The sequence below is a fragment of the Lutra lutra genome, chromosome 2 (assembly GCF_902655055.1).
Source record: "Lutra lutra chromosome 2, mLutLut1.2, whole genome shotgun sequence".
Classification (NCBI taxonomy): Eukaryota; Metazoa; Chordata; class Mammalia; order Carnivora; family Mustelidae; genus Lutra; species Lutra lutra.
Window position 1 is genome coordinate 108754235 of NC_062279.1, and position 22837 is coordinate 108777071.

At 42.4% G+C, this 22837-nt stretch overlaps 1 protein-coding gene across 1 annotated transcript; it reads right to left on the minus strand.

Annotated features, from left to right (window-relative positions):
• Positions 1 to 1961: 1961 nt before the first annotated feature.
• Positions 1962 to 19866, minus strand: ETNPPL (ethanolamine-phosphate phospho-lyase). Its single transcript, XM_047718188.1, has 13 exons — positions 19649 to 19866; positions 16494 to 16612; positions 16070 to 16229; positions 13968 to 14042; positions 11449 to 11539; positions 10253 to 10369; positions 8282 to 8364; positions 7453 to 7678; positions 6385 to 6539; positions 5907 to 5996; positions 5341 to 5471; positions 4375 to 4442; positions 1962 to 3293 (listed from the first exon to the last, which is right to left on the minus strand). The coding sequence occupies exons 1-13, from the start codon at positions 19852 to 19854 to the stop codon at positions 3162 to 3164; spliced, it is 1653 nt and encodes a 550-aa protein (XP_047574144.1). The 5' UTR covers positions 19855 to 19866; the 3' UTR covers positions 1962 to 3161.
• Positions 19867 to 22837: the final 2971 nt, after the last annotated feature.

A 22837-nucleotide genomic window follows, 5' to 3' on the forward strand; every position in this document is an offset into this window, starting at 1 on the left:
AAGAATAACATCTATTTAGGGTGTAGGTTTACTTACAGAGCCTGACTAGAACCACAATCTAGGGGTTATTGTGGAATGCCTGATCCACAAGCCTGGACTCCCGCAAAACATCAAATGGGGAACTCACTTCACAGTGAAGATGTATATGGTAGGCCCATGACCAATAAATCGACTGGTTGTATTATACTCACATTACCCAGAAGCTACCACTCTGCTAGGGTATTGGAACTGGCTCAGAGGTAATACTCTACAAGGATGGTAGTCCTTCAGATGGTGGTATCTGCACCCACTCAGGGACTTCCATAAAGCACTGTGTCCCCAGGAGGGTCCTTGATACAAGAGGTCAAACCATCAATGACTCAGTGGAGAATTTTGTTCTTCCTATCACTACAACTTTGGGAACTGTAGGGTTGGAGGCTCTGGCTCCCAGAGGGGTGTATTTTGCTAAGAGATAAAGCAAGAGTCCTGCTACTCTATAAGCTACAACTGGTACCTAAGCACCTTGGACTCCTTGCATCTAGGAAGTAGCAGTTGGAGGTTCCATGTTGGCAGAGTTCATTGACTTTGATCTGCATAAGGGTGGGGGCTGCTCTTCCACTGTGGGGGAGACAGGATACATGTGAAGCTTAGATGGTATGCTTTGATGTCTCTTGGTACTCCTTGCCTAATTGTAACTGTGAATAGACAGTGGATCAACCCTGGCCTGAGAAAGTCATGGTTTCTAGGGGATCATGTGTCTTAGGAATGAGGGCTTGAGATACACCACCACCAGGACATCCAGAAGTGATTGCCCAGGGTGAATGGAATTTCAGTCATGGAAAGGGAGGTAATGAGTCCCAGTTGTGGCCCCCAGACTATTTACAGTGACAGGAGTTGTAGTTGGCTCCACTAAGCTCACTCCTCTAACTCTTCCTTGAGGAAGAGAGATACACAAGAACCACTGAAGAGCTACTTCCCAAACCTGCAGGGAAGTGGATCTGTGTGGCACAAGGGGCCGGCCATGGCGGCCACGGCTGTGTGCTGCTCAGTTCTCCTTCAAGAGGGAGCCTGTGGCGAAAAGTACAGTCCGCTGACAGTCTCCAGCTACAGCATCTTCAAGACCAGCAACATTCGGGCTGAATAAGTGTTCCCTGGGGGCTCCCAGTCAGTGAGGGAAGCCAATAGGGCCATCCAGGGCCGGTCATCTCTGCCTGCAGCTGTCTGCACAGTCCACGACCCTGAGTCCCCAGCGTACTGGCAGAGACTTTCCACAGAGCTGGACCTCAGTCTGAGCCTCTTCCCACTCAGATCTCCTCTCTGGCTCTTCTCTTTTCTTACGTTCCAGATCTGAAAGCTTTTCCTGACAACTGCTGCTTGTTTGCTCCTTTATCTTTCACAGGCCCCACCTCTAGTCCATTGTTCGCCCAATGATCTTGGTGTTAGATCTATCTTGGGACTCAATCTAGAGATCCAGGGGACCCGAGCTGACACAACCTCAATTCTGACACCCCCAAAACGAGGCAGTTACCTGGAACCTCACACACAGGTAGTCTCTGCCACATTTGGGAAGGTGTCACTTGTTTCTAGATCTCTCCTTCTTATTATGGAAACCTAACTTACAGGCAACGAAAAAGAGTACAGTATATCAAAGAAGAAAGTCTTAATTTTCTATTATCTTATACTTAGAAAACTTGTAACAAAGGTATGGGTTGTTTTTGCCTTGCTCTCTTGAACATACATACCCTCTCCTAAAAGAAAAGAGTTTAAGTACTGTCTGAGCTTGCCCACATGGGGTGCTCACGGGATGTGGATCTGTTTGGTAAGGATCTAATTAGCTGTTCCGTAGAAGCCAGCTACAAAGACCTCTACACTCCCTCCTTTTCATCAGCTCCTGGGAACCAATTTCTGTATTATCCAGCCAGAACCCACAGAGTCAGTGAAACTTTTAGGTGGAAAAAGTATTTAATAATGAGACCTTGCTTTTTAAAATAGCATTTTAATTAATCACAAACTCAGAAAGGAAGATTTTACAATTAATTTTCCTCCTGACATCCCTCTTAGTTGTCATGAAACAGCCATAGCAAAATTATTCTCCCTCCTGCATGGAACAAAAACCAAAATACAAAGTTTAATAAGTCTTCGGAAGGCCATGGAGAGAGAATGGGAAGTGAATACAGAAATTCAGATTTCCTCCAGTTAAGTACATCGGCCTCCAAGTGAATGTCTCACGGTACCAGCATGTTACAAAGAGACCCTTGAGGTTCCAGATTTCCTCACTTCCCTTGTCCGGTGTCTGGTTATAAATGTGTGTGTGTGTATGTGTGCACGCTCCCATTCTTATGTGTGCGGAGCTGTGCATGGTACCGATAAACTTGATGAGAAAGGAAGATGGCTGGTTGAAAGGTAACTTCCTACCTGACAGGTAAGTGACTTGCCAAGGGGACACAACCTGACATACACGGAGCTGAGGTCTCCTGACCAAACACAGCGCTTTGGCTACTGCTGCTGTTCCAGCTGCATCAGTGCGAGTGTTTCTGAGTTTACTCCTTGTCCTTCTTGCTGACGCCAGGAGCCCACCACGACCCCACAAGACCTTGACTAACCTGGTCCTCAGCCAGAGGTCTGATTTATCCACTTACTTCTTAACACTGGCTGTAAGCGATTTTTTTCCAAATGGTTTTGATTTCACCAGCCCTAATATTCTCTGCAAAACAAGGGGACACTTTTCTAGTAAAAATGTTTTGGTTTACATCATCTTTTATTATAGCCCCCAAAATATATATACATTAAATCAATGAAGAATGATTCCTTCGTATTTTAAGGCATAAGTCTGCAAAGTTAAGGAACCTATAGTGCTTTGTTCTTTCATTTCAAACACTGAAACGGAGTAAAGCCGCCAACTTCATTTTCAATTTGAAGCATGAATTTAGTAGAATAAATAAAGCACTTTCGGAAATCTCCAGTAAGGAATTAACAGGCTAGAGGCTGAACTAATCATCCTGACATGGTTTGATTATCACTTGGCTTACTCTTTTCACTCCGTTACCTTTTTATTTACACGTCGAAATGGAATGCAAATTCTACCGGTAGAGGGTACGATAGAGCTGCTAGGAGGAGAAAGAGACACTTCCAATAATTCTCTATAACCCTGGACATTTATCCTGCTTTATGGTGTTCATCTCTCATGTCTTGAGCTTCTTACTGAGCAGGGAATGTTTATCAGTGCACAATCCATTTCTCTTTCGGCTGGGATTTTCCCTGGGGTCCAAGGTGCCGTCATCAAGCCATTCCCGTGAGAGTGCTTCGTTTGGCATCTGCAAGACAGGTGCGCAGACTCCAGCGGGCGGCCGCTCCACCCCACCCGACCTCTGCAGGGCTCAGCCCCACACAACACCACAGTGCCCCACCGCCCTCCCAAACCCTGCCTAGACTCTCCCATAGACATCTGAAATGCAAGGTCAACATAAACTCCGAGATCCTGAGCCAAAATTTCAGAAACATGGGTGCTAACTCCGATGTGCAATTTCCCACGAACTCCCTTCTCCTTGTCAGTGTATGGTCAGTTCTCAGCTACGGTCCTGTCCTGGATTTGATAATCGAGTGTCAAACTGCAGAGAAGTATGGTTTTCGCGACCTGATCTGCATTCCACCAAGAGACAGAAGCTGTCCTGTTAGCAAATCATTTACTCTCATTCAAAGAGCCTAATGTTTCTGCACCAGGAAAAGGGCTTTGCTGACTGCTCGGTACGCGCAGGCGCGCTCAAGGCACTGAGTGTTCCTTTATGCATCGAAGTCATAAACAAATAGCAAATTATGTAACAAAGCCTCTCCAGGGTTCGCCTTTCTGTTTCCGGGGAGTGCTTTCTCAAACCCCGGCAGCTCAGGGAGAGAATGGAAAGATCCTCTGCTGGAAGCACATCAAATGCAGAAACTAGGCCACTTGGTGCCAGAGGCTTCCCAGGCCCCTGCCACCATCCGTGACGGAACACTGGCCTTTCGGAGCCACGCGGCTAATTCTTCCGCTGATTTTAAAGGGTGATGTGTGGGAATCCAACCCAGTGTCAGGTGGCCTGCGGACAAGCAGGAAGGAGCTTAGGACATCAGTTATCATTTCTCTCAATATTTTGCCGATACCCTCTGCTGGCCTGAGGGTTTTTTTGGTGGGTATGGGAATGATTCTGTAAGAATGGCTCTCTGGCTTGCTTTCTTTCAAACGGTATGACACTTGCTTTGAAATGTAATAGTGCACTCAAAATCACAACACTACGCCAATCCCAGCAAAGGTGGATTTTATTCTAAAGGTTATATCGTACAACTTTTTAAATTTGCCTTCCTTTTAATCAATGTTCCAAAGTTTTAAACTTTTCCCCCCAAAAGAGAACAGCAGACTCTTACCTTTGCTCTGCACGGAGCATTCTCAGAGATCACACTCTCACTTTGGGCTCCGATGCCTTCTTCTAAAACTACATCAAGAAGATACAATGTAGAAGACAGAATAACATAAAAATCTTAAAAAAAAAAAAAAAAAGACCTCTTTGGTGTCTATAGAAATACCTTTAATGAAGAATTGAGAAGTAAATGTAATGCGTTTAAAACATGTCCCTATTAGAACGGCTGCTCTTAGACTTTTATTGGCACATTTCATCATTATCATTTACAAGGGCCGCTGAACCTGGGCTGGGTACGCCTCGTTCACTTTATTCAACGGAAATACTCAAATTTATTCAAAGAAAGTGTTCTAACATTTGACAGTATGTTATGTTTTCCAACAGGGTTTTCGCCACTAGTTTACTCTTCAAGTTCAATTTATGCTCCTAACAAAAAACCAAATGAACCCTATTATATAATATAGGTAATCAAAAGATAAATTCCTATGACAGGGGTAGTTCTGAATGGCAAACAAAAAGCCTAAAAATGTAATAAGTGAAATACACATGCAAGTTGAACAATTCATCATATAGCAAAGAATTGTTAACCTGTAACCCATAGTTTTTATTAATAATGTTTCTTCTATTTCCCGGGGAAGAATGCTAAAACTCTATACATCACTGCATCTGTGGTGCACAGGGCAAGGCAGACATGCAGTTTTCTTTTTAAAAAGTGAATTATAGGGAAAAAATAAGGCTGTGTCTGTTCCTTAAAAACCCAGATCTGGAGCTGTGGGAGTGCATGCAGACACTTTAGAGTTAGCTAAGAGTCTACAGAGTTATTACTTTTCAGCTATCTTTTCCTGGTGCTACATAAAGTTACCCATCCATTTCTAAGCACCTTCCCTTCTGTCAGAAGAACACACACCACGCCGTCACGCCACGTATGACCGGGTGCGGGATGGGGAGGCATGTGAAACGTCTGCGAACAGACCTGTTAGAATCTCATCAAGTTGGTCCACCATAAACTTAGCATCTTCTTCTGTGAAGCACATAGGTGGTTTTATTTTCAGCACATTTCGGTGAGGTCCGTCCGCACTGAGAAGTACTCGCTTTTCTTTCATCCTAATTAGAGCGGGAAATATTCGTGAGTGCATATAACTGGTAACCAAGATTATTTAAAAATGGTGTGAACAGGGGCGCCTGGGTGGCGCAGTCGGTTAGGCATCTGCCTTTCGTTCAGGTCATGCTCCCCGGGTCCTGGGACATGGGCTCCCTGCTCCACAGGGAGTCTGCTTTTCCCTCTCCCTCTGCCCTTCCTCCCCCTTGTGCTCTCTTTCTCTCTCAAATAAATAAATAAAATTTTTTTTTTAAAGAAAAAGGAATAGTGTGAACATAGAGCTAGTTCAGTATTCTCATGCAAGCAGCCCACATTTATAAATTGAATGCATCTCTAACTTCCCTTATTTGGAGAGGTGGGAGGAAGTACAGGAAGCTTTCAAGTGGGGGGAGAGGCATGTTTCAAATGGGGACACCAGGCAGGTGTGGGGGTGCACTTACTTGTAGATGATGTGTTGAGCTTCCTCTGTGGCAGGGGTCCTTTTCTGACGGTCCTTCACCAAGTCAATTCCGATAAATAGGCCAATGCCTCTGAGGGAGGTAAAGAAAGAAAACTTGACAGATGCTCTCTCAGACACTGCATTGTCATAAAATACTAACACTGTCCCCCAACTTCAGTTTAATTTGAAGCTGGATTTGATTTGTCATCCAGTTTTTTTCTCTTTACTTTATTCTTTTTAAGTATTTTTTAAGTATTTTTTTTTAAGTATAAAATTGAGAAAGATATACACCCAAAAGTTAACAGTGGTGATATCAGTGTTCTGGATTAAGAACGAGTTTTTTGGGTTTTTTTTTTTTATGTTTTTCAATGTTTTCTAGATTTAGTTTCATGTAATTTATTTTAAATTTATAAGACAAAATTTAAGCTATTTTCATTGGAAAAATGAATAACTACATGACACATTCATGATAAACATACCTGATCTCTCCTATCAAAGTATGTTTAGCCTTCTGTTTATTGAGTAACTCGGTAAGATAATCCCCTACTCTAACGGCATTTCCTTGAAGGTCTTCATTTTCAATTATATTCAGGACAGCCAAACCAACAGCAGAAGATACTGGATTTCCTCCGTACTGTAGAAAAAAGGTTAAAAAACCATAATGGTTGAATTAGTGGTATTGCTTCATCCATGAGAAATTTGGCTCATACATAAGCAGGTAGAGATATAATTTCAATAAATTTTTCCCTTGTGTTGTAAACTTTTTAGATTTAGAATATAATGTGATTTTATTTGTTTATGACTGAGTAAAAATTCATTCCAAATTATATTTTCCATGCTGCATGACTGGTATGGAGGACTATCAGGGAGTTTATTAGTTCAACCAAACAAAAACCAGACACTGCATTGGGAGCTAAGGATTTCAGAGTATGGTTCAGTGAGGGGGATACGGGCTTCTGTACCTGAACAGTTATGTGAAAACAGCTAAGCAAGGACATTTTCTCCAAATAATTTATGTCCTTAGATTTGATTCTTACTTTTAGTTGTCACAAGTCCTATGACACATACAGCACAAACTATAATAATTTTTTCCAAGCTTAAGGTTCACGACTTTTGGGAGGTAAAACCAAGGAAATAAAACTTCCTAAAGATAAAAAATTTAGTATCTCCTGTGACAGCCATATAACATTTATAGTACTGTATCATCTAAACACTTTGGAAATGTTTGGGGAATTTAAATGTGATATAAAATAAAGAAGATCATATCATCTGTGGGTGAAACATCATAACCTCTAGAGTTGAGCAAGGCAACCATTTATCACTGGAACAATTAATCATTCTAGAAAGGGGAAAGAAACACAGGGAAAAATACAAGGAGAATTATGCCAGATAGGATGAAATACGGTTAGATCGAAGTCTGGCTGAGGACCTGGGGTGATTAGCTGGCAATACTGAACCTTATTCTTTATTCTTTACTACAATGGCAAGAAGTATAAGAACACACAGTATTTTTCCTTCTTAGCATAAGTCGGGAGGCCAACATTTACCGTATTGAAATATTCCATCCCAGAACTGCTGAAGGCTTCTGCGATTTCTTTGGTTGTCACCACGCATGCCATTGGGTGACCATTGCCCATTGGTTTTCCCATTGTGACAATGTCTGGAACAAAATCTTCTCCGTGCATTTGGAAGCTCCAGAAATGTTTCCCAACTCGACCAAAGCCCACCTGAACTTCATCAGCTATAAACACACCTCCTGCTCTGTGGACATATCTGAAAAGCAAAAGGGAAATCTTGGGTCTTCAGGTCACCAAGAGTCCCCAAACCCACCCACAAAGATACAGATTATGGAGGAATAAAAAAATGTTGTTAACTTGAGGTTTGGAAATAGTTGTCAAAACCATTTCTGTGCTCAAATCCCCAGTGACATCTGCATGATGTCACTGACTTTGAAATATAATCACACACTTTCCAGAGTAGACATGTGCTTATTATTCAGTTTTGTGCTGCTTTGAGTAAGCCCTACTATGGCATTTTAAGTGGGGAGAGAAAGACATGAACAAGAAGTAGTGTTTAGCAGGCTTAGTCTTCAAATGTTTACTTATTGGTAAAGCATGGGCACCAGCCAGAGAGGATGCCAGGCTGGGGACTGGAGCAGAGCCCCGGAGGGCCCCCCCTGCCGGACCACATATAAACGCTTTATTTGCTGGATCTTGGGAAGGTGGAGAGGTTCTGGGGAGTCCTGGTGTGGCAGGTATGCCGAAGTGGCTATTTGCCAGCTAGTCCGGAAGTACTTTGATATTTTAACCAGGACGGCCTTGCAGAACTGTCACCAAGACTTCAGTTCGACCCAGAGAGCCCAAGTCAGGTACATACTCTGCCACTTTCTGGAAGTAGCCTGCTGGAGGGATTATTTGTCCGCCACAACTCTGCATGGATTCAGCAATAAAGGCAGCAATCTATACAAGAGAAGATGGGGTCAAAGTCCATTAGGTCCCCCTTGAACCCCCTAAAAAAGAGGACTTCTTACAGACCAGGTTATTTGCAAGATGGTTGGGAATGGCCCCATGGCAAGAGGCAAACAGGCCATGTGGTGACAAAGATAAGAAGAGATAGATGTCTGTGCTGGAAAAGCAACTGATCTGAAATTCATCCGTTTCTGAAATTCTAGAGTACCGGTGAAACCACTGTGTGAGAAACGGAGGAGAGGGCAACCTCCGGTTCCCCATTATTAATTCAAATGCAGTGTTTTCATTAGGATCAACTGAACAAAAATGATGTTTTGATCCGTCTTTGACACAATCTTCTAAAAAAATTACCCAGTGCTAAACCCATTACCGTGGTGCCTGTTTCCCCAGCTGGGTGATGAGGACAGCCTGAGCCTGGAATTTGCTCTCGGAAAAGAGGAGGGTGACTGTGGGCCACACGCATTAGTTACTGAGCTGTATTTCTAGTTCTTACCCTGAACCGGACTTAACGGAATCAGGCAATTCACAAGAGGAATTGCAGAGGAAATGCTCTAGAGGGGAAGAAAGGAGTAGAAAATAGGTGACAACGAACCAAGAAGAGAAAGCACAGACGAGATGAGACAGGAAGTCAAGAGAACCGAGGTTTTCGTCCAGACTACATCTCAGTAACTGTATTACCTTGGCTTAAGTTCTTCACTTTTAAATATTTCATTTAGTAGCTATAAAATGAAGCCACTGGACTTACGAGATTGCTTCTCTAAACTCCTTTGACTTTGTAAGCACATCTATTATTCTGAAGCACCCATCTTTTATTTTCTCATTGCTTTCAGCATTGTTAACAGGACAGCATCCGGTCCATAACTACTGGATGTTAATGTTCTCAAAAAGTTATCCATACCCTTTTAGCAGCAAAAAAACCCATGTGATCTTGGTAATGTAAAGTTTTTGTTTTGTTTTGTTTTGTTTTTTCCTGGAAGCACTCTCTACCATTCGTGTAAGGGGGGATGGGCTGCCCTTGAAGAAGAAAGGCATATGAAGGTCCCCATAACAGGGAGCACTGAGGGCCAGCTACACACATGTCACGTCTGGAGATATGCAAATGACTCTCCAGCCACTAGGATAAAAATATTTACATTGGAAAAAGTAAAGTCTTCATTTTTATCTCATTAAAAAATTTTTTTAATTTCCCTGTTTATGCCATAAGCCAGTTTAAAGGCAAAACATGTGTCCAGTCACTTTAAAACTCCACATGAGTAACCCCCAAACAGGCTGGAAATTTATGTTAAGCTGAAGAGAGTAGGGTGAAGACTGAAAAAATGGAAACTCTTCTTCTTACTGTGGAGGATTCTGGTTCTGTCTTTGAAGCCCAGGCTCAGGTTGGGGAAACATTTGCTCTGCCTTGGCTAACGCAGGCTCTGCAGCTTCAGGAAAGTTGTACCAGTTCAAGGGAGGCAGCAAGGCTTCCTGGGCCTGGGAGCCTGCATTGGTTCAAAGGCCCCAGGGCCACTGGGCCTCTTCCCTTCCCTTCCTCTTATATCACTCCCCTACCCCATGGTATTTTCATTTGGAAGAGTCTGTCCATGGGCCTCTCCCCCTACCTCTTCCGGGCAGAGTTTGCATCCACTGGGAAAGTGAGAAATTAGGCCACCAGTTCTAAAACAGGCATAGTGATTGCGTTTCCAGAATAAATAAAAATAGATAGTCTTAGTGGCTTGATCATAATAATGCACTTTTTGAAAAACAAACCAAGTGAAATGTAAGCAGAAATAAACAGAAAGGAATTGAGATCTAATCCTTTTCCACCTCGCCAATGTGTCACAGTGATTTCGATCCTCTTTACAAAAGATGGTAAGCTGTTTCCAAAGCTGTAAATACAAACCTTCCTTCCATTGCTATGAGCTTCTTTAATAATTTCCTTTACTTCATCTGCATAAGCGCTGGCTGGGTCTGCATGATCTTCTCTGTATTTGCCTCTGTAAGTATCTGGAGTTGGTGCCTGGAAACAACCAAATGGTAGTTTCTTAAGATCTACGGCAAAGAAGGATGATCCCAGGGTCTTGGGATCAAGCCCCACATTGGGCTTCTTGCTCAGCTGGGAGCCTGCTTTTACCTCTGTCTGCCTCTCCCTCTGCTTGTGCTTTCGCTCTCTCTCTATCTCTCTGACAAATAAATAAAACCTTTTTTAAAAAGTACTGTGAAAATATCTACTTCTGGGACAAATGAACTCTAAAAAAAGGCATTTCCCCACAAGAGCATATTGGAAAGGTGATTATGTGAGTTTAAGTGACTCTAGGTTTTTTCGTTCTGTTTCCTTAACATTTCTGAATTCTGTGAAAACCAAGACCTTGGTATCATGAACAGGAACTTGGATTTGCTCCTAGACCTTTATAAGTCAAGACTGCATCCCTATTCGAATCAAGAGCAAATTCACATCCATAAGTGTGATTATCGTATTTGAAAGTTTCAAGGGATGAACATTGTATTAACTATTCTACACAGAAAATAATACAACACTTACCAACTCTATAGCAAATTGTAATCATTGCAAACACTAGAATGCCTTAGTACTGATGCCAGGTCTTACCATTTTGAAAGAAGGAATTGACGATTCTCTTAAAGTCTACTGATCCTTAATTAAACTGCCAGAGCTTAAATGTTTCAAAAACAACTTGACTGGTTTCTCTATTTTCTTTATTATTTATTTTACTTCATAACTCTACATAATACTTTAGCATAGAGCAGTTTAATTTTGAGATATTCATACACACTAGATTCAACTCCAAATCTCAAGCTGGCATCAGTAGACAGGAAAAGAAACTGAAGACCAAAATAAAATGATAGCTGTGAATAACAGCCTTCGCTACCACCACACTAAGTTGATTGTGAAAACTCATCAGTGGATTTTAAACAACATTCTGTCATTGACTAGCTTTTCGACTGTGCTAAGTCACATAACGGCTCTAGATCTTAGTTTCTTTTTCACAGTTCCATTTTGATGAAAGGATTGAGCTGGATTATATCATTAGGCATTCTTCCAGAACCAGCTTTCTGATTCTTGGACTCTAAGATACTCACCACATGCACAAATGCTTTCTTGACATCTTTGCCCTTCCGGAATTTATATGGACTGATCTCAATTAAAGATGACAGGTGACCATGATAAGCGCTGAAAAGAAAAAGGACAGTAACCAAAATCATTCAGAGAAGGGAGTTTTTGTAGTATATGAAAAACAATAATGTGTATCATCTAGAAGAATCTTAACCTTAGTGCCAGATTTAACTGTAAAGGATCTAATTCTTTGTGGCAAGACTGGCCACTTTATTTGTCCAGTTCTCCTTAATCATGTAATAAAACACAGAGGAAACCAAGTATGGATCCTCATAGACTTTTTTTTAAGCAGGAAAAGAAAACTTAATTTCTTAGGATGATATTAGATGTGCTAAATTAGAGTGTCTAAATTCAAAAATTATTTTCTATAGATTCACGGAAAATTGCTAAGTATGTATTCTTTAAATGTATTTGACAGTTATATTCAGGCGAATTTTAAAAACAACTTTTTATCACAGAATGGGTTGTGTTTCTGTCAGGAATCGTTTCTGTGGGATGTTGGATTGCATATGCTGGACAAATACAGCTTGTTAAGAGCAAAAGATCTCTTCAGGAAGAACTAAGATTGAGAGGTGACCAAGTGACTGTGAGGTTTCTTTCTCTTGCTTAAAATACAGTTTTCTGTTTCTTGCTCAGAGGCATAAGTGGGAGATCTGGAAAAGAAATTTTTAAAAGTCCACAAACACATAAAACAGAGAGGACTTCCCTTAACAAAATTAAAGATGCTACAGAACCATAGTAAGTATGAGAATGATATGTATGTGACAGTAAGTATGTATCAGAATGAGAACAAAGAGAGGACTGGGACAGACACCAGCTCAGAGACACCTCCACACATAAATGTTAATGCAGTGGACACCTGGTGGATTTCACAGAGGCAGGAGAAGAGAAAGAAGAAAACATCTTTGTGATCTGGGGGGGGTGTGGTCCGTGTAGGGGGAGTGATATTAACAAAACATAGAACACATAAACTATACAATGAAAATGTTATCTTTTTGATTTGATTAAAATTAAGGATTTCAGTTGAAGGATACCATGGACAAAGCTAAAAGACAGATGATACAGTGGGAAAAGATATTTGAAATGTTTCAAACTTAAAGAGATTAATGCTTACAATGGCCATTCTCAACTTGGTCTGCATCACTTGGGAAACTTGGGAATCACTTGGGAAACTTAAAAATACATACTGTTTCCTGGGATCCACCCCTGATTTTTTTAAATTGGTCTAGGGTGGGGCCTGGGCACTGGAACTTAAAGAATTTTTTTCCCAGATAATTTTAAGACACAGTCAAGTTTGAGATCTTTTGATCTAGACTGTATAAGCAAAAACACAAACCATCAAGAAACAGAAGGGAATCCCAATAGAAAAATGGGCAAAGAATATGCATTCTGGTCCCGAGAACCTAGGAATATGTCATATGGCAAAGGGGTCTTGCAGGTTTGATTAAATTAAGAATCTTGAGATAGAGAGATAATCCTGGGGAGTGGGGAGTTCAGTGGAATCACAGGAGTCTTTACAGGTGAAAGGAAGAGGCAGCAGGACGGTAGTCAGAGGCAGGGGAAGCGAGGTGAGGATGGGGGCCATGTTAGGACTGGTGGAATGGTTGCTCCAAAGAGGGGACCCCTGCGCAGACAGCCTCTGCAAGCTGGGTAAGGCAAGGAAACAGAAGAAGCCTCCAGAAGGAGCACAATCCTGTTGACATCTTTATTTTGGCCCAGTGAAGACCCATTTTGGGTTTCTGTTGTACAGAACTGTGAGGAAATAAATTTGTGTTGCTTAAGCCACTACATTTGTGGTAATGTGTTAAGGCAGGAAAGAAAGTGAATATATGACCCAACACATAAAACAAGAGAAGCCTATATAAGGGCGAGAAATGAGGTATGTGCTCAATTTAACCCTCTGTGACTGAGATGAGTGGGGTGGAGAAGTAGGAAGAAAATTAAAAGAAAAAATCTTAAAGATGGGGTTGTTAGCTTTCTTGTTTAAAATGGAATGAAGTCACGTTAAGGAGATGAAATTCAATAACGGCTCGTAATTGTCGCAAACGAACGAGAAAGGACTATCTTTTACTTGGTTTCTTATTTTCTTCAAAATTTGCTCTACATTGTTATCTTTCGAATTGATTACAGTGGGTCATCACAATGGTGATGTGAACGTATAGAGTCTGAAGAAATTAATTATATTTTTATTTGGAAAATACTGAGTTACTCATTAGTGAAGCTCAATAAACGGTTAGTGATTCAGGCAAAGTCCATGAGGCCACGGTCATAGCATTCAAGAGAGACTCCCCCGTTTGCAGGAATTTGATGGAATTAAGTATTCTTTAGGGTTTGGCTGGCCTTGATACCTTGGTACACAATAAAATCATGGTGCCATATATCCGCCCTCCTCCCCGAGTGCTTGTAGTATCAGCACGGACAGGATCGATACAATTTTGTCTCTTGAAGGAGCTTCTTGTTTAGAAGTCTTACATCCCAAACTTACTGGTCAAGAGTGATCACATCTTGGTGGTCTCTGAACTGCCGAGCCAAGCGTAAGGCCAAGTCATTGGCTTCAGATCTATTAAGAGAACACAGAGAGGGGTCAAGGTGACATAAGTCCTTTTCAAAATATTTCAAAATGTTAATTACAAAAGTTGTAAGATCCCAGTTTTTCAGAAATGTAGGGGGGAAATAAGTACAAGTCCTCTCTTTGCCCTTTAGTCTGCCCCCACCCCCAGCAGTCTCACTTCATCCTTCTCATACAAGTTTCCCAGATGTCTTCAATAAAGAATGAAACACACAGAAGAAACCCGGTGCAAAGGATACGCTGCTCATTTCAGACTTCCGCCCAACTCAGCCGCGTGAGTAGGGGACTGACTTAGAGGATGTTAGGAAGCCCACATTAAGCCTGATCTTGAAGGGAGGAACGGGAGAACGAGAGCCCATTAACAGACCTCTGAACTATGTTGCACTGACCCAATACGGGATGAGCTTCTTATGGACAAAATAAGGCTCATAATTTTTCTATCTGGTTTACATAGCCTAAAGACACGAGTCAGACACAGAAGAAAATAATCACAAGTGGGATGTTTATTATCCGCCCAACATCATGCTCAGTGTTTGCTTGCATTTATTCTCCTAACTCCTTTGCAAGGCAAGTGCTGCCCTCTCCTTTTTGTGGATGAAGAAAGAGACTCAGAGAGGTTAAGGAGGCAGAGTAAGTTCTCACAGCTACTAAGAGATAGAGCCAGCATTCAGACCAAAGTCTGTTTAACTTCAAGATTATTCTCTGTACTTGCCCAGGTTCTATCATCTCCAGTCTCTGGGGACAGTCTTTGGGGCAATCCCCCTTTGACAGTATAGGATTCTTTAGAAGTGAAAGCCAAATATGATGGTATTTAATTTATTGAAGGCAAAGATGCTTTACAACAATAAATTAGATCCTAAAATACCTTAACTCTTTACTAAGAAAAAGGGACGATCTTTAAACTTGGTTTTAAAATCTCATTGCAAAGACAGAAGTGAATCACAGAATCACAGAATCAAATATTTACAGAATTTCCAATAGTTTTAATCCACTTATACTTAATTTCAAAAATACAAGTGTACACTGTATGCACAGAGGAAATCCCAATATAAAGTTGTGTTGCAAGCTTTTCACGTCAGTAGACGTGTATTTCCAAAAACATATTTTTAAGGTCTGCATAATATCCCACAAAATGGATATATAACTTGAATTTACAGAATTTAAAAGTTGGAACATATCCATTCTTTTGAACTTACTCCTTCCTTTTTTGTATTTGTGTTGAGGAAATTGCCTAAGAAACAAGTCAATCAAAAGTCTTACAGAAGTTACAGCTTGTTCAGTAGAATTCTTCTTTTGTAAAACCCCTCATTCATGCCTTAAAGAAACTACGGAGGCCCACTGATTCTTTAGCTACTTACTCTACTTCCTGAGGAGGTGAGAGCCATCTGACAGGTTAGGTTTTATCTTAGGAACCCCAGGCTTGGATATTTTTGCCATAGTTACCACCCAAGTATCTAACCTTCAGAGATAGTAAAGCATGCTAAGTACTCTTTCCCCATCTCTCTCCAAGGAAGCCACAGTCATAAGGAGTTGAATGGCACGCTCACGTTAATCATCAGTGGCTGGGTCAATCCCCTAGGACACACTGTTGGGGAGCCTATCAACCACGAGCTCAGGAAGTAAAGCCAAAAAACGGAACCATCAGGGCCCCATCGTGTGGTCACTTAGTAAATGGCAAGAATCTCCGGAAACCTGAGGTGTCTGGGCTCCCCCAGGAAATCAAGAAGAAAGGTATGTGTGGGGGCGTATAAAAACAGATTGGGGGTGGGCGCCTGGGTGGCTCAGTGGGTTAAGCCGCTGCCTTCGGCTCAGGTCATGATCCCAGAGTCCTGGGATCGAGTCCCGCATCGGGCTCGCTGCTCAGCAGGGAGCCTGCTTCCCTTCCTCTCTCTCTGCCTGCCTCTCTGCCTACTTGTGATCTCTCTCTGTCAAATAAATAAATAAAAAATCTTTAAAAAAAAAAAAAAACAGATTGGGGGGAATGGGGTCGGGGTGGGGGGGGGGAGCTGGAAACATACCCTGAGTTGGTAAAATAGCAAACAGAGAGTTTCTCCGGCAGGGTTGCTACAAGGCGCCTGGCGTACTCCACCATATTGTCGTGAAGGAATCGAGAATTCGTGTTTAGCAGCTCCATTTGCTTCACGGCAGCCTTGACCACTTCTGGATGACAGTGTCCCACTAAAATGCAGAAGACAAAAACCCAGAAAAGGAATGAGGATTCTAAATTCCCGGGAAGTTGGTGATATTCTGAAGCAAGGGGGGAAAAAAGATGAGCTTCTTTCTCCCCACACTCTGCTGTTAACCTGTTATGGGCTAGGACTATGGGCCCGTCCAGCCAAGGAACAGCAGCCCCTGTACCTCCCGGGGCAGAGATTAGTGGTGCCATGTCTGTCCCAGTCCACAAATGTACCCTTCCAAGCGCAACAGAGACAGGATACTTACCGTGGGCCACATTGTTGATGCAGTCCAGGTACCGTTCTCCTCTCTCGTCAAACATGTACTGTCGTTGGGCTCGCACTATTTTGATGGGATCCGCAGCAAAAAAAACTTTGCATGAGGGTCTAGAAATAAGGAAAGGAAACACTTTGATCTGGAAGGACTGCTCAGTGTTTTTCCTTCTCAATGAAGGTCATGATCAGTGGAAATTTATAGCTACATAAAGGAAAGGGAAAACACAACCTGGGTGACATACGTTATTATTATTATTTTTTTAAATTTCATATTAGCCTGGAAACTTTTACCTTAATCCCCCATTGGTGACCCTGCTCACATTTCGTATGTTTGTTATATTAAATTTGCCATGATTTGACAACTGTTTAGAGGCACCTGGGTTCACTCTGACAACTCTAATTACACAAACCAATAACTAATATTCCTCTGGGACGTTTTGTTCTACCAGAAAATGAAACAAACAAACAAACTTTTTTTTTGAGGTTTATGATGTGTCAGGACCTGACAAATATTACAAATATCATTTCATTTAATCCTGCCAATAATCTTATGAAATAGGGGTTATTATCATTCTCATTTTTTAGGTGAGGAAACTGAGGCACAGAAAAATCAAGAAACTTGTTCAAGATTACAGCCAGGAAATGGAAAAAACAGAATTTGAAAGTAGACCATTCTATACTGCAGCCCAAAACAGTGTTTGCTTGCTTTCTCTTGCTCCCTTTGTAATCTAATTGATAAAGAAATGAATAGCACCGAGAGCTAAATATAAATAAATTGGTAATAAATACTATAAAAAAGATTTTTATAGGAAACCATTTCCAAGTCTTTTGAAGGGTATTTGTCCTGTACCAAAGAGATTTTCAATTCTTAAATAATGAAATCCAATTATTCTTTTAACCTCTTAATCCATTATTTAGAGCAAAATAAAAGGTCATCCATATTTTTGGTTATTTGGATGAATGTCTGGAGTATAAATCTTAGCAACATAGAACCATCACAAAGTTTTCTGATGTTGGCCCTATGGACATGTAGAAACTAAAATGTAATAGATACTTATTATTACTATTATTATTACTTAAAGACTTTATTTATTTATTTGACAGAGAGAGAAAAAGCACAAGCAGGGGGAGAATCAGGTTCCCTGCTGAGCAAGGAGCTCCATGAGGGAATCTGTCCCGGGATCCTGGGATCATGACCTGAGCTAAAGCAGGTGCTTAACCCAATAAGCCACCCAGGCGTCCCTGGAATATATTATTTTTATTTTGGTGATTTTGCATGCAGAAACAAAAATATGTGACATGCGTTGCAGGTATTTTGGAGAGTAACTAAATGTTTATATATTAAATCGATATGCAAGTGTTTAGAAGGTATTTTAACTATTGTGTATAGGTAATCTTAATTTAAAATTGCCTCAGATTAAGCATCATCAGTTAAAATGGGAAGCAATATTTAATGAGAATTTCTTATTGGTTCAATCCCAGCTGTTAGCTTACACCTCTGAGTTAAAAGCCAAAGCAAACCTTTGTCATGAATGTGGGCTGTGAACTGCAGACTTCACCTTCTCTTGCTAAGGGTATTTTCCACCTCGCCACTCAGATTTCAGGTAAAATTCTTTCAGGCTGTCCCTGCTTACATTCCTCCCTTCACAGAATTTATTCAGTTCACAGTGGAAATCACTGGGTTTGCACTGGACTCTAACTACATTGCAGGATTGAAAACTAACAGAATGGAGTGGTGATTAGAAAAGGATAAGGGGGGGGGCACCTGGGTGGCTCAGTGGGTTAAGGCCTCTGCCTTCAGCTCAGGTCATGATCTCGGGGTCCTGGGATTGAGTCCCGCGGGGGGGGGGGGGTCCCTGCTCAGAGGGGAGCCTGCTTCCTCCTCTATCTCTGTCTGCCTGCTTGTGATCTCTCTCTGTCAAGTAAATACTTAAAAAAAAAAAGAAAAAAAAAAAAAGAAAAGGACAAGGAGTGGCTGGGTAATGAGGGAGGAATTGGACCATTTTGGCTTTTCCTGCGTGGAGGTGAGAGAGCTCAGCCAGTCTCCTAAAAGGCCATCTAGAAACTTCCCGGGTTGAGACCAGGAGATGAGTAGGAGCAGCCGCCTAGTATTTCTCAGAAGAGAATACCAGTTCTTTTCTTTCTTATGTCCCAGTCCTCTCTCACGTTCACCCGCGACACTGCTTGTTAATTACGTGTGACTATTGCCGGCCTTTGACTTGACAGTGGCCACAGTCATCATTGATATTTACAGGTGCCTTTTTAAAAACCAGATTGTTATTATTAACGCTTATTAATCTCCCTTGCTGGCTCCTGTGAAGCAGAAAGTTACTCCTATTTGCACAGAAGAGGAAATGAAAGTAATCTGACAGAGGTCACGCAGGTAACGAGGCACCCTACTAGGGCCAGAGCCCAGGCCAGACTCCGCGTTCAGTCCCGTGCTCTAACCAGTCTTCTACCGAGTCGTTTGTAACATGGGCGAAGCAAAAGCAGACTGGAGAGAACACTGCTCCTTTTCATTGTACTGAGGGCACAGCTTGGGAGACCAAGGTGGGTAAGTGGCATTTTACCCTTCAGAAAGTGGTTGTAAGGGTTTTTTTTGTTTGTTTTTTGTTTGTTTGTTTGTTTTTTAACTTGCCCGGATTAGCCCTTTATCTAACCAAACATGGAAGAAGAAAAAGTTCACTTTTAGCAAAAGCTGTCAGAATTCGTTTCTGTTCATAGCCAGTATCGAAAATATTTTTTCAGTTCCTAGTTTGGAGGAACGTTCGAGTTGGTGGGATTTGGCGGAGAGCTACCCAGCTTCCCTCGCAGCGCCCATCCCTGGACTGGAGTTCCCCTCCTGGGGCATTAACCTTCGCGGGTCAACTCTTCCCGCCGCCCGCAGCCCCCAAGCGCCGGCTGGCTGCGGAGCGCCGGGACAGCGCGCGCGGAGGGGCTGCGGGCACCCGGGGCGGGCGCGGGGGGCGGGTGGCGGCGCGCGTGCGCAGGTGCGGCGCGGCTTGGAGGTGGCCTCTCGCGTGCACCCGGCCGGCCTCAGCCCTGTCGCCGTCCGGCTCGCGGCTACCTCCCTGGCTGCGGCTTCACGCCCCCTGCGCTAGTTCTTTCCCCGCTCTGAGCCTCTCCTCGCGGCTTTGGAGCCCTCACCCGATGTGCTTCCTCCTCAGCTCCAGGGTGTCCTGCTTGCTGTACAGCTCGCACATGGTGGCGCGGCCTCCGGGCGCTCCCCGGGGCTCCCGGTCGCGTGTGTGCGCCTCCCTCGCAAGCGCGCGGCTGCCTCCGCGGCGGGCCTTTTCCGCCTGATCCCTTCTGGGGGTCCCTTTGCCCTGGGCGTCGGAAGTCACCGGAGGCATCAACTAGCTGGGGTCATCCCCCTTTTAAGTCTTGCCCTGCCTTCGCTCTTCGCCAAGCCCCACCCTCCCATTCCCCTCCTCCGCCCGGTGCCTGCTTTGGCAAGTCGCCGGACTAGCCATTCAATCGCCACCACCCCTGCCCCTGGTCTAACTGGCTCCCGTCCCTGCCCTGCGCTTCCCATTTGCCCTCCTAATCCTTGCTGCTGCTTCGGACTCGCCTTCAATTTCCCTAATTTGGCCTTGCCTTCGCCTTTTGCTCCTGCCCGCGAATTCCTTCCTTACCTCCTCCTTTCTCGTTTCTTTTTGGTGTATCCCCTTATGTTCTTATAAAGGTCTGAGTTAACCCAGACTCGACAGTCGTCTCCTTTCTCACTTTGAGCGTATTTCACTACCATAACCTGTAACTCAGCAAAAGTAACAAGTCACATGCCCTGAAGAAAAGGAACAGGGGACTTAGCTCGGTACTTGTTGGGAATGATAATGTATACAGTGTTTCAAAGATCCACTTTAATTGCACTTCTAATTTCTCTACTACTATAGAGATTATAAAACATATACCTTACCTGGTTCAGTTCTTGAGACAACCCTGAGAGATGATCAGATTTATCAAGCCATTAACATATGGGGAAAGTGAGGTTATTCCTTGTCCCATGATTACATGTCTACCTGGTGGTGCCCTTGGAATTCGTTCCTAGGTTTCTTGACTTCCTTTGGGATGATCTTCACACACGGATTAAATTGGAGGTTCAATATCTCCTCAGAGTTAATTCTAATTCACTATACCATTAAGTCATGTGATTTTAAGAACTAAACATCCTCTGATTGAACTCCCCTGTTCTGGTAGATAAGAGCAGTGAGGCACAGAAAAGGTAGTCCTATTCAAGGTCATGCAACTACTTAGCCATAGAGTTTAAACTAGATCATTTCATTCTTTCTGTGTTTTGAAAGGAAGCGAAGAAATTTACCTATAACAACACACTTGAAAAATGTTTGCAGACAATCTTCCTCCTGAATGAAGTTATAAATTTATATTAAGGCACTGCAGAAGCAGTATTACTGCATTGCCTAAGATAAGTTGAGAAACCGAGTCCTATGAGGAACAGTGTGGTAAGAATCCTGGTGATTTAAATAAAGAGCAGAGGGCACTTAGGAAACTTGCAAGAAACCCCAATCACATAATCATGGTCTACTTCCATACTTGAAAGATGATGCCAAATGTACATTTATTCTCAAAACACCTAGACCTGGTGAAATCACAGATAAGCCATGCTTTTTCTATAAATCTCCATGGTTTCTTATTATTCCCAGTACTTTAAAATATGTTCTGTAGGGACGCCTGGGTGGCTCAGTTGGTTAAGCTGCTGCCTTCAGCTCAGGTCATGATCCCAGAGTCCTGGGATCGAGTCCCACATCGGGCTCCTTGCTCGGCAGGGAGCCTGCTTCTCCCTCTGCCTCTGCCTGCCACTCTGTATGCCTGTGCTCACTCTCTCTTCCTCTCTCTCTCTGATAAATAAATAAAATCTTTAAAAAAAAAACAATGAATATTAAAAAAATATATATATATGTTCTGTAAATAATGCTGGACCAAGAGTCTTAGGGCCTAGATCTGGTTCTTCCATAAATTGGTTGTGCTTCTTGACCTTTTAGAGGCCAAATTTCTTTGTACTAAAATAAATAAATAAATAAATAAAAATAAAAATCTCTCTTCCACCAAAGTATTATAAAGAACGCTTTAAAGTATTGTAAAGTCCACAAACAATGTGGCAGGATCATTGTTAAGGTCTCAATGATCCTATTCTTTTTTTTTTTTTTTTTAATACCTGACCTCTCAGCAGTTGACCACTCCTTTCTCCTCAAAGCATTTACTCTTGATTTCTTGGCACCACCACACTTCCCTCATTTTCTTCTTCTGTCACTCAACATTGATATGTTCATATCTCTGAGGGTAAGGTCTTGGGCCATTTCTTTTCTCTGTGCTCTTTCCCAAGGTAATCAACCATGACTCCTTTGGACTGAGGACCCATCAAAGTGCCACATTTACATCTCCACCCAGATCTTCTTGGTCCCAGACTCTCATTTCTATTTCCTTTCTTGACTTCTCTACTTTGATATTTCATAGATACCTCAGCCTGAATGAGTCCAAAATGGAAGCTTTGATCCCCACCCACAAGAGACTGCCTTTGATAGGGCCCCTTGCCCCCCAACCAGGCATTCATGGGCTCATTCAAAATATATCAAATGCTCACTGTATGTCCCTGAATGTTTCAGTTGCAGGAGAGAACAGTGAACTAGACTGAATGGACACACCCTCGGTGGCTTGTGCACTGGCCAGCATAGGGCCACTAGCCACCAGTGATTTTTGAGGACTTAAAATGTGCTAGTCTGAATTGAGATGTGCTCTCAGCGTAAAATATACACTGTATTTTGATGACCTTATACAAAAAACCCCTTTAACACTTCTCATTGAGTGTTATATTGCTTACTTGTTGGAGAAATATTCTAGATACATTGAATTAAGCAAAATATATCATTAAGATAAATTTCACCTCTTTTTTAAATGTGGCTTCTAGCAAATTTAAAATTTCATATGTGGCTTGCATTACTTTTCTATTGGATGGGATTATTCTAGATTAAGTTAAATTATTTTTAAGCCCTGTTGACTCCACTTCAAAATACATGCTAAATCTATCTGCTACCACGCTTTGGAAGCCTTCTGCATTTCCTCCAAGACTTATGCAGATGCATTTCCTTGCTTCCCCCTCCCACCCCGTGCAGACTCAATCAGATCCTGTCCTTTCCCTTCCTAAAACCCAGCAGTGACTTCCAGCTTTCTTCTCCAGGCTCAGTCTCTCCTGACCCCCCAACCCCATATTCCTTGTCCTTTATGACTTCAAGACTGCATCAGAGAAGTCATTCTTGACTACTCTGCCTCATGTAATTTTCAGTTAATTAAAAACATCTCTGTTCCTCTGTCTGAATCCCC

Bases quoted from the DNA above. Each gene is read 5' to 3' on its own strand.
- ETNPPL (XM_047718188.1), bottom strand. From the start codon at position 19,854: ATGCCTCCGGTGACTTCCGACGCCCAGGGCAAAGGGACCCCCAGAAGG. The intron at 14,043-16,069 runs GTATGTTTCCAG...TTCTCTTAATAG, and splicing joins TGCTATTTTACCAACTCAGG to ATCTGAAGCCAATGACTTGG. The intron at 3,294-4,374 runs GTAAGAGTCTGC...CCTGTCTTGCAG, and splicing joins ATGCTCCGTGCAGAGCAAAG to ATGCCAAACGAAGCACTCTC.